Source organism: Leptinotarsa decemlineata, unplaced genomic scaffold (genome assembly GCF_025532065.1).
Source record: "Leptinotarsa decemlineata unplaced genomic scaffold, Ldec_3_MD MMD2_tig00000505_RagTag_RagTag, whole genome shotgun sequence".
NCBI lineage: Eukaryota > Metazoa > Arthropoda > Insecta > Coleoptera > Chrysomelidae > Leptinotarsa > Leptinotarsa decemlineata.
This window is the reverse complement of record NW_027412549.1, coordinates 18,108,682-18,121,405: the sequence shown is the minus strand read 5'-3', so window position 1 is coordinate 18,121,405 and position 12,724 is coordinate 18,108,682. Positions and strand designations below refer to the sequence as shown.

Genomic DNA, 12,724 nt, shown 5'->3' with positions numbered 1-12,724 from the left:
TGTTCTGCGATCTTCAGGCGGCATTCAATTGTGTGACACATGAAATTCTGCTTAAAAAATTGGAGAGGTTCAAATTTGAGGAAAACTCAATTAACCTTGTTAGATCATATCTATCGGAACATAGACAATACGTGTTTTTGAATAATAAGGCATCTGATACCAAAGAAATATGAAAGAAATATACTTGATTTATGTGATTGATTTCAAAACTGAAGATGACTCTGAGATTACGCAATTTGCTGACGACACATCATTATTGCTCCAAATTACGAGGCTATAGTTAATGAAATGAAAGTAGCAGAATCGAATGCTAATAGATAGCTGACAAATAATAAATTAAAATTGAATACTAATAAAACGCAACATTACTTTTTTACACACAAACAACTGTCTATACACCAAAATGAATCAATTAAATTTCTTGGATTCCAAATGGATCCAAAGCTCTCTTGGGAAAAACATGTAGATTTTATTTGCAAAAAATTGGCAACGAGCATTTATGTTATAAGACGTTTAATGGGCATCTCATCTATTGAAACCATTATCACTGCTTATCATTCACTTTTTATGTTCCATATATCTTATGGTTTAGTACTCTGGGACACTCGCCTCATGCAAAAAAAGTGTTTGGACTGCAAAGATAAGTTTTGCGAGTTATCTTCAAACTGGGTTATCAAGAAGACGTTAAAACAACATTTATTAATAATAAAATGTTTACATTACCTTCTCTTTACGTCTATTCGCGTATAAGTTATGCAAAAAAAATCCTTATTTATATCTGAATCAAAACGATTTTCATTCACATAACACCAGACAATCACAACAGATTAAAATTGAATTCACAAGACTAAATCACTGCCGTTTTTCGAAAAATTATGATCCTATTTTATTTAACAAACTATCAAAAGATATAAAAAACTTAAATACAGCCTCGTTTACAAATTATATGAAGAATATCTGCCTGGAAAACGCTTTTTATAGTATCGACGAATTCTTATCATTTGACTTCAACACCAACTAATATTTTGAATTTACAATCTACGTAGACAGTGACATTTATATTGAAATTGTTCACATCTCATTTCCTTATTTGTTTATTTTTTATTTATTAATTTAGTGTTTTTATGGTATTCTTATGGTATATGATATTTGACAAAACCATATAATACTATTGTATTTTTTTATGGCGAATAAAGGATATTCTATTCTATTCCACATAAACGCAATTCTGCAAATGAAAGAGTTCCTAAATAGTGAAGTTCCACGTGTTTTAACCACTCGAAAAGTCACACGGAAGTTATATCTAGCTGGTGGTTGTTACATTTTTAGTCAGCACATTAGTGAGGCGTAGGTAGCAATATATTCAGTATGATCAGTGGATCATTGCTGATTTCAATGTTCATCATTCCAAATATTCCACAGCATGTGAACACCCACAATTTTGTTAATAAATATTAAGTTATACTTACTTTTTTACATAATTTTTTTTTCGTCCTTAGGTTTCCCTGATAGATCAGGGCAGTTTTTTTCGTGCAAAGCCAACCTCTCCAGGTTACCAATGAAATTGCATCCTTCAGTCTGACAAACAAGCTGGATGTCCTTTGAAAAACTTTTTGCAAGTAGACACTTTGCCTCCCCTAGCCTAACTTTGCAGAGAGGGCAGTCTCTGTGATTCTGCTTGCACTGTTGACACATAAGATGACCCGATGCACAAGTGTAGATATCACCTACCAAATATTCCAAGCAAATGATGCACTCCAAAGAGCGAGTAATCACCAAACTGTTACGATCCAGTATTTGTTCTCTGTCAACTCTACTCCGAGTCATGGTAACTTCAGGAAGGTCTTGCAAATCTCCGTCAACTAGTGTAACACTCAGAAGGATTTTTTGAGGGTTACCAAATAATTCGATTATGGTGTTTTTGTTGATAATTAGAGAATCTCTGTCAGTAGTCTTTGGGTTATCTCTGGAATGTAAGTGATGTTTTGAACTGCACAATCCTCTCTTGCATTTATAGCAGTGGAGTCTCTCGTCAAACTCAACTATATCTTGGTCGTTGTAAGAAAGGGATATCTGTGTCGAGGAATGAGAAGATATTTGTACATTGTACTTGTTGTACCTTTTGATAGGGCCTAAACTACCAACAAAAATATGGTCTTGTAGTATATAGATAATGAAATCCCCTGTGTCAGCCTTCAAGTAATGGACTGTGGAGGAAAGTACTCCAATATCTCTCTTAAGCACATTACCAAAAAAAATATTGGTGGGATGTTTCTTTTTGATGTGGTTCTCGAATTGAGCAATCTCGACTACTTCCTGACATTTATGTTGGTAATAAATAGGACAACGTATGCTCTTATACTGACATGTCTTTTCATGTTCTTCAATTTCAGTCCAAAGAATGTTCTCATTGCAGTTCTTGTATATACAAGGGAATGAGAGGTGTTTGGCGAGGTTTTCGAAGCATAGATTTCTTACTGATCCTTTATATTCGATGTCTTTGCATCTCCCACACTGGTTTTCTTTACCGTCAGCTGAAAGAATTTTGATGGGGGGTACGGATAAGAAGTTATCGCAGAGGGTACACCTCATGTAGATGATTTCGTTTTCGAGGAGAGCTCTTGCCATTGTAAACCTGAAGAATATAAAATGATTTATTTGTTTTCAAGTTATTCGAACAAGCAATATAGAATTGCACAACAGGAAGAAATATTTAAGATATCACAAATTTAAAGTGTATACTCCACAACAGTTGGGTTCTAAAAAAATAGAAGGCCTTTCATGAAGGAACTCAACAAGGCTTCTCAATGTCATGAATATATTTTTCCGTTAGCTGAAAGTCTTGCATTTGATATAATTGGACACATTAACAACTGCGAAGATTTGTATTCTTTCTGAAGAAAAGAAATGATAAAAATATAGAGAATATGAATTTTAAGATCCCCAAAGTAATTCACACAAACAGTTACAACCAATTTACGCCTGCAACAAAGTTTGTTGAGAAATGAGAGATTCTTCAAAACTTTATTCTCTATGAAGGGACACCTTTTGCTACCTTATAAAAATTCATGATTTTTGATTCAAGTAGCTCATAGACGGTCAATATCTTGATTCTATAGCTATGGAAAAAAGTCGATGATGTATTGATTTTTTTCAAACCAGTCTTTGCTTAGACAAAATGAAGAAAATTACAAGCTTGCATAATAATTTCAATGAGAGCTTCAGGTTGAAACAAGAGCCCAACAATCTACAGGGCTTTTCTTCTTGGTCAAAGTAAGAACGCTAAATCTCTCAAAATGGAAAAATAGGTAATAAAAATAAAAATTTGTACAACAGGTCACGTATTTTCTGAGCACAAACAACAGTCATAGTAGAAATTGTATTGTTAGAGCTTATTTAAGCTACATTGAAGCCTATTGATAAGACCTTCAATATATTGATCAATGCATATTGATCCATAATATTGACCATATAGGTATAGGGGGTGTTTTAGTTTTATTTTACAAATTAAGATGGTAGAAGATTGGAATAAAACCTTTTGGTCGACTACTTCTCTGTCATTGAGTAAATAGAAAGTCCAAAAGTTCCGAAGGAAAAAATAAAAAAAGTAAAAACTTTAAAATGATGTGAAGGCCATGTACAGAGTTTTCTTCATTTAAATACAAACTGGATGAAAAAAAATACTAAATAATTACTTTCAATTATGAATTCATTCAGTTTGTTCTCTGACAGAATAAATTTAATTCAATTACATTGGGTTAACTATTCAGAAGTCATTTTATAACAGAAAAACAAAATAGTATGTTAGTACTGTTTATAAAATTTAAAATTAAATATTTTCTATTTGAACAAGGTAACTCTTCGTCAATGAGACTATTAGATCACATATTTTGGAATATTTACCTTGATTTGACGAATTTTTGAAGAACCACGCAAAAAACAATCCATCTATTTAAGCAAAAACATTCGAAAAAACATTCAAATTAAATCCATTTCAAAATATGTCAATCAGAATCAGTTCAGCCACCTTTTGATTTCACTGAAACTAAAAATAATGAAGAGGAAGAGGTTCTATTCTAGTGTCTGTAGACAGCAAACCCTTCACAGATGTACTTTTACGCTTTTTTTACGTTACCGGTATACTGAAGTGAGCTATGGTTGTTAGGGGAATATGAAATTATATTTTGAACTTTTATTTATAAATCAAATCAGTCTATTAGATGCATATTGTAAAATTTATAAAAATTTTACAGTAATGAAATAAAATCTGACGGTTAACCTAAACTAGTCAACACTGAAGCTAAGAGATTTAAAAAATTGATAGTAAATGTCCTAATGAACGGAAATCTCAACCCTTTGATACCATTATCAGTATCAAATGTATGAAAATAATCTCTTGCGAAGGTAATTATTTCCCTATTAAAAGGAAATAACCAATAAGAAAAACTTGACCTAAGGCTAAGAGACTACGGCTAATCAACTCGGAACATCAACTCTGTTACTGGAGTAACACGGTGTGGATTTTTATCTACATAGTCAACTTTTTTGTCAAATTCATTCTGAATAAGACTCATTTCCGTGAACAATTTCTTTCTCCTACAAATTTTGTGTAACCTGTTATAACTCTTTGGAGCCGTTTCAATTCTTCTTCAGTTGCAAAGTTACGAATTACAATTCTTCCTAGTCTCTAATTCATATATCAATCACTTCGAAACCGATTAACCAAATTCAAAACGGTAAAAGTATTTGTATAGAGAATTGAAATAACTTTCAAGCGAAGGATCAGAAGACCCCCTTTCTATATGAAAAAAGTTGATATCGCCCTGTCTGTAGCGAGTGATATCATACCATTGGGGGACGTGGCAGATTGAGATCTGACACCATACTGTTGAGATCTTGAAAATGGTTTCAAAGCCGAAATCGATATCTGAACACAAGGATACATTATATTTGAAAGTTTATTGGTTTGGCCACCGCATAGAAGTAAACACTATAAGCGCGGTGGTTTAGCTAATAAGAACTATTACTATTCATAGACAAATCTAGTGCTGTTGAATCTTTTGCTTTTTGACGACAAATATGTTACGACTTAATTCGAAAAATGGAATCATGAGTCAGGGCAAAGAAATGTGATACACAGAAACGATATTTGCTCAGTTTTTATTTCGGCACTAGATTATTATTTTGGCTTGCCGGGCTATCTTTATTTTACATGAAAATATAAACCTTTTCGAAGTATCCTTTGTGTTAGAAGAACATATCACGAAAATTGAAAGTTTATTGGTTTGGCCACCGTATAGAAGTGAACATTATACGGTGGTTTGGCTAATAAGAACTATTACCATTCATAGACGAATTTAGTGCTGTTGAATCTGCTGTTAATGACAAATATGTTACGACTTAATTCAAAAAACGGAATCATGAATCAGGGCTATACGGTGATGTGATATACGGAAAAGATATTTGTTCAGTTTTTATTTCGGCACTAGATTATTATTTTGGTTTACTGAGCTATCTTTATTTCACATGAAAATATAAACCCTTTCGAAAGTATTCTTTGTGTTTGAAGAACATATCACAAAAATTGAAAGTTTATTGGTTTGGCTTATAAGGACTATTACCTTTTATAGACAAATCTAGTGATATTGAATCTTTTATTTATTAACGAAAAATGGAATGAAAAGTCAGGGCAAAGAAATGTGAATAACTGAAACGAAATTTGCCCGACTTTTATTTCTTCTAGTATGATAACTTGTACACCTTTCTGTTTACACCTGAAAATAACGTTTCGTGTATATATTCATAATATTAATTTCCGCCACAGAGTAATAATCTCTCCACCTTCTTTCAGAACTGATCTTTTAGGCGATCATATAACTATCAAATCAGCAAAATTCACAAAAATATTTCCTTAGATTTCAAAATTGGTAATATTTAGAAATTCAGATGACAACTTAAAAATCATTTGTTTAGTGGCCATCATATTACGAAACATCCTCCATCTCGTAACTCGTAGACCAAACTTGCAACGTCACTACACATTTACAGTTTTGTTTGTGTTCATTCGAATCAGTAATCATAAGTTAACCTTTTCTGTGAAAGATGGCGCCCTATGTCCCTTCCACATATATGTTTAAAACTATTTTTGCAGTTTTTTTCATAATAATCAAAAGACAATCAAAAGTAAATTTGCTTCTTTAATAGTATTTTGTTCATTTGCTGCTATTCTTTTAGCTGAATCTGCGAGTTTCGACACATGTTCTAGATAAGAAAAGGACAACACAGTGTTTCTCATTTTCTTTGCCAGCCTTACCCACCTTCAATAATAAAACTCAGAGATTCTCCATTTTGGTTCCATCTACAGTTTTAGTATTTGTCAATAGTTTTAAGTAACATATGTCTTATACTTCAATTTTATTCTTAGTTTCAAAAACCACTTACAGATATATAAATATTTCTTCCTCGCCATTATGGTTTTCATTTATGCTCACAGAAATATTTTTAGGAGTTAGGTGGAAGAATAACAAAGTGGTTTTTATTGTTTTATTGTTGTTACTTATTTATTTGTTATTATGTTATTTTATTATTTGTTATTTGTTATTTGTTATTTTATTATTGTTTATACTTATATAAACAACATTGTCAACATTGATTAAACATTAGTCAACATTGATTAAACAATTGTAAAAACAAATATGTATCTGAGAATAATAAAGATGTTGTTATTATTATTATTATATTCGCAGGCCCTCTGTGAAGGTTGGGCTATTTTTAGAGCCACAGTGCATACGTCAAGATCCATTGGTTTAGGAATCCGTGTTAGGAATCACACGTTGAAAGGTAAGACCTCGTTAGTCCTTTGCTCGCACAAGTTTCTCAACTTCTGAGAGTGGTCGTTCGTATGGGGGCGACAGCTGATTAATGGAAACACAGATTTTAAACAGATTTTTTGAAAAATATTATAGTGAAATCACGTCATCAGCGTTCGCTTTTGATTAAGACGTTTTGCAGCTGTGGGTGAAATAACTGAACGGGTTCTCTAGAAACATATTTATTTGAATAAAATTTTTTCTAAAATCAGCATTGGGCTTTCGAAAGCTAATACCCAAATTATAGATAATCCAAAACTGAACATAAATATCCCCCAGTAATAGTAAGCCTGAAAAATAAAATAAAATCAGAATTTTGTGTTAGGTATTTGCCGTCAATTTATAAATGGTGATAATATCAATAGATTCTCAATCTCAGAATGATAGGGTTAGAATAATAGTTCATATAGGTGTTAAAATGGAGAAGACTGAAGATTAGAATAATTGAACAATTGATAACGGTCATCTTGTTGAACCTACATCTGTCAAATTAGTTGTCATTTATTCAGTCTGTTTTGCCAAATCACCATGGAAGGATATATATCATTCAACAACACGCGCAACTAATAAACTTGTTTTATCAAAATGGATGTTCTGTTTGGCAACGTACCGCGCGCTTCGCCACTAAATTTGGTGGCGTCTCTTACATTTCACGGTCGCCATAATCGTACTACCAAGAGGACTATTCGTAATGTGGTGGATACATTTTAGTCCACTGGTTCAGTAAACGATCAACCAACGCCCGTACGTCGAAGAAACGGAAGATCTGCCGAAAACATCGTCGCTGTCTGTAAGAATGTACAAGAGAATCCGATCACAGCATATGTAACAATCATCAATGTCACTTCGCTTGGCGGGAGAAGTTCGCGCATATCCGTTGCGTTGATGAGTCCGCCATTTTGGGAAGTGACAGATTTTCTCATTCTGCTTTTGTCTTTGCTCTTGTTAGGACATATATGTTACCTGTGTTCTGTGCGTATCGTGAATTTTAACTTTTAACATAATGGAAAAACTAATAGGTGTTGGATACGTTTGTGCTGTAAATAGTTGTAAAAGTAACAGTTCAAAATCCAAAATAAGTTTTTTCATGTTTCCGAATTAAATACCTGATGAATCTCTGTATTGTTATTTCAGAACATTTCAAAATAGAATTCTTGACACACTCGATAACCTGAGGATGACCAAAAATGAATTTGTTTATTTTATTTCCTCCTTGGAAGTAAACTTCCAAAGCAATTTTGAGAATCTTATTGTAGAAACAAATGTCATTGTAGGATTTGTATCATTGTTTGAACAATTTAAATAAAACCATCCATGTGAAAATTTCTCAATATCTCACCTTTTGAAGTTATATAGTAGAGTAAGATTATTTAATACATTAAAATATATAAATAGGAATTTCAAATCTCAGAAAAATATTGCCAAAAAAAGAAGGAAGAATAAAATAATAATTTGGAGACACGAATAAATGTTTCAAAATGAACAATTTGTATTTTTCTAGTATTTTCCAGCTATCCTGGAAATCTAGAAGGATCCTCAGTGGGTCAACTACATGATATTGAAATTTCAGAAGTGTAAAAAACGTTCTGTGAACGTATTACTAAAATAGAATAAAAAGATTGGAGTAACAAAAGTAAGTTGATGTTTGGATGGAACTTATCTATATACCTATATATACAGTGTGACCCATTTTTAATGGAAACACCCCCCCAAAATTTGAAGTTGTGAATCGATTTTAATAAGGGCATACTACGATATTTTTTCTTAGTCGAAAATAGGAATTTTTTATTAGCGATTTTTTTATTGAAAAAATCACTACGCCACTGGATTCAGAGTGCCTCTAAATAGGTGTGACCAGAATTTCATGAAAAAATATTCATTATTAACAAAGTTATGACAACTCAAAAATTCGAAAACTCACACAGCCAACAGTCACAATATATAATTTTTTTAATGAATTCAACAATAAAGTGCCGCCAGATTAAAAAAAAAATGAGTAAATATTTTTAATGAAAATAACGGAATCACATTCACACAATTCAACTAACAATCAAGTAAAAAATTTTAATAAACGTAACTAATAACTAATTATTGAAATGTTTCGATTCAGTGCAACAATTAATTTTAACTCATATTCTAGTGGCCTCTACTAATCCACCACGTATTTCGATACATGTGTCGTAGCGCTTACGAATGTTTCTGATTACGTTCCTTAGTTCTTGAGGGCTAATATCTGCACATACCTGTCGAATTCTTGCACAAAGTTCATTTCTATCTCTTGAGCGGTTTTTGTAAACCTTTTGTGTGAGAAGTCCCCAGAGAAAAAAGTCCAAAAGTCCACTCTATAAACAGACTACCACGGCCTATCCATCGGTTTGGAAAATGTTCGTTAAGCCATTGCCTCACAGCTCTCGCATAATGAACTGAACACCCATCTATCTGGACAATTAAATTTGATCGTTCACTGAATGGCAGATCGTGAATAGCATCCCAAAACTCTGTGTTTAAAAATTCTAGAAACCTCTGCGCATTAATGTTTTCCTCAAAAAAGAAAGGACCAATAATTCGTTCGTTCAATATCCCACACCAGACGTTGAATTTTTTGAGAATACTGGCTTTTACAGTTTATTACCCAGTTAGGATTATCCGCTGCCCAATAGCGACAATTCTGTGATGACACTACTCCATTTGTAGTGAAAGTGGCTTCGTCGGTATATAAAATATTTTTTAGGAAATTTCTATTGTTTAAATATTTCCCTTGGTCCATAAACAATATTCCAGGCGCTTTGCTTCGTCGCCTTCTTGAAGTGTATGTAAAAATTTTGGCTTGAAAGGTTTAATATTCTTCGCCTTGAGACATCTCCGAATAGTTTCTCGTGGAATATTCAAATCTAAAGTGGCATTCCTTATACTGGCATTAGGATTATTTCCGAAATAATCTAAAATGATTTGATCATTCCTGTTTCGTCTTTGTACAGGATTACTTTTTAACATCATTTTTGTTACTGCACCAGTTTCATTGAATATTTTATTTATTTTATTTACCGTACCGCAGCTAATACGAGGACGATCTGGATGTCTCTCAATAAATACTCTACAAACCTCTCTAGCACTTCTAACGTCATCTCCCGAAAGGCGTACAATTTCAATTTTCTCTCTTACGCTCAATCTTGCAGCCATGACACAAAATGATTCGAAGAACTGTAAGGTGAATATTGTTGACAATAGTACACTTAAATCTTTTACAACTAAGATTTAAATTGAAATATTAGGTCTTAGTTTTAGTTAATTTGCGTGAAAACTTGAATGTAATTCTGTTATTTTCATTAAAAATATTTACGGTATTTGTTTTTTTTTTCATCTGGCGGCACTTTATTGTTGAAATCATAAAAAAAATATTCTCATGGCTATATCTGTTGATATAGGGTGTTTTTGTAACTGTTAGCTGTTTGAGTTTTCGAATTTTTGAGTTGTCATAACTTTGTTAATAATGAATATTTTTTTATGAAATTTTGGTCACACCTGTTTAGAGGCACTCTGAATCCAGTGGCGTAGTGATTTTTTCAATAAAAAAATCGCTAATAAAAAATCCCGATTTTCGACTAAGAAAAAATATCGTAGTAGGAAACTTTAATAAACATTTCAAATATTGTCTCAAGGTAGACCTTTTAGTACTTGACATTTCAAAAAAAAATTATTAAAATCGGTTTACAACTTAAAATTTTAGGGGGGTGTTTCCATTAAAAATGGGTCACACTGTATAAAAAAAATACATTTAAGTATGTTGAAAAAGAGTTCATTCTAAAATGCAAGGAGAACATCAATTCTTATAATAAAGAACAATCAATTCAACTGAAAGATTAATTAGTAATATACAAAATCATATTTATTTTAGAAGAGGTTGATCATAAAGTTTGATTCCTGGACAATTTCTCCTTCATATTCCAGTTGATTAAACCAGTGTATTACTACTGGTGATTTTAGAAATAATTCGGCAGATAGAATGTCTGCACAAGGATTATTATATCAATTGAATTTGGGTCCATTCCGTAAGGTATATCAAAATTATATGAGCAGGTGCGAACCTGTCCTAAACCATTTCGCGAGTCCTACCCTCTTATCGTCACTTTCCAAAATGGCATCTAGATACTTTTCCACATCAAAGGCGGCATGTCCAAGTGTCCATGCTGATTGTTAACTATGCGTCGCTCACTATTCGTCGCAGACCACAATTTGGCGAATTTTGCACGTGACTTGGGCCTGCACCCGTACAAACAAAAGACTGACCCGTAAACTGAAGGTATACGACTATAGACAACGACACATGTGTTCGCTGAATGGGCTCTGGAGTAGTAGGCAACTGACCCTAATTTACGTCGAAAAATTCTCTTCAGCGATGAGGCACATTTCTGGATAAATGGGTACGTGAATAGCCGGAATTGTCGAATTTTGGACGATACCAATCTACGTGAGATCCGAAAACGTCCAATGCACCCAGAAAACTTCACTGTTTGGTGTGGATTTTGGGTTGGCGGCGTCATCGCCGGCAATTTCCAAGAAAGGTTCGGAATATATGCTTGGTTGAGAATTGTGGGAACAAACATACCTGGCCCTTTCTTTTACGATGATCATTTGAATAGTGAAATGTATCCTCATTTTCTATTCAATGAATTTGATGGCTACTTAGATGAATTGCCACTGAATATCCGTCATGAAATACAATATTTTCAACAGGACGGCGCTCTTCCCCATAATGCAGCAATAGTAAGGGAACATTTAGATGCAATATTCTCAAGAAAATGAATTGGAAACAATGAAACAATTAACTGCCCAGCTCGATCCGCAGATCTTACTTCTTTAGATTTTTTTGTCTGGGGATACATGAAGGATAAAGTTTTTTCAACACCAGGTTCAGATATCGACCATCTCAAACAAAAAATAAGAGACGCATGTATTAGTATTAAACTTATTATGCTAGAAAACTGCCACAGAAATTGTCTGGACCGACAACTTAGGTCGTCAATTCGAGCATTTAATGTAGAGTGCCATGTAGCTTTGATTTTCAGCATTGGTTTCATTTTTTCCAAAAGTTAATGATAAAATAAATTGTTTTTCTGTTTGATTGTTGTCACTGATGATGGTGGTTATTTCAAATGAAACGCTTTAAAAACATTAAATGTGATATACCCTTGGATTGTGAATTTATCGATCCATCAATATCTGTAAGAAAAAAGACAGGTCGGTATTTAAAAAAAAATTTGATGGTGGCCATGTTGACACGACATGTTTAACGAATATTTATTATTATATCGTCATAGTACACTTCGAATACAATAACATTTTCCTTTTCTATTTTTTGATATTCTCCGAAACAACAATTCCATTCGAAAAACAAACGAAAAACAGCATTTTTAGTTTTCCCCGTATAACTCGAGAAGGGCGAGAGTCCCCGTAAATTTTCTTTGACCATTGTATGGTTCCCGATGACAGTTACTTTTTTTCCCATCCCATCTCTGCGTATCTGTTATGGTTTAGAATATAGCAATGTTAACAGATGATAAAAGAAACGGCCTGTATATAGGAGCATTTTGGAATTTTCAATTTATTTCCATGTTTCATTATAATTAACAACACATTCATGGCAATATCAATAAATATCAACTTTATCGAGACGTTACCAAAACTGGAGGGCATCACAACAAATTTTCAAATCCTTGAAAATAGTCGAACAATTTTCAAAAACATTTTTTTAATCCTATACGCGTTTTGCTATCACCGTAGTTTCATTGATAGTAATAAATAGTACACACGGGATTACAATTCTTATATAAAACTGTAATTTACCTTACTCAATT

General features: G+C 32.9%; 1 protein-coding gene across 3 annotated transcripts in view; it reads right to left on the bottom strand.

Annotated features, from left to right (window-relative positions):
- Window positions 1–12,724, bottom strand: part of LOC141479869 (nose resistant to fluoxetine protein 6-like) — a 95,628-nt gene that overhangs the window by 2,929 nt on the left and 79,975 nt on the right. For 2 of the 3 annotated variants that reach the window (XR_012465210.1, XR_012465209.1), the window contains exon 12: window positions 1,470–2,635. Coding sequence is in view for 1 of the 3 variants with exons in the window: in XM_074174105.1 (XP_074030206.1) it covers window positions 7,052–7,159 (108 nt within the window). In the remaining 2 variants the exon portion in view is untranslated. Of the gene's footprint in view, window positions 1–1,469; window positions 2,636–7,035; window positions 7,160–12,724 lie in introns of those variants that run through there. The other variant, XM_074174105.1, reaches the window with a different exon arrangement.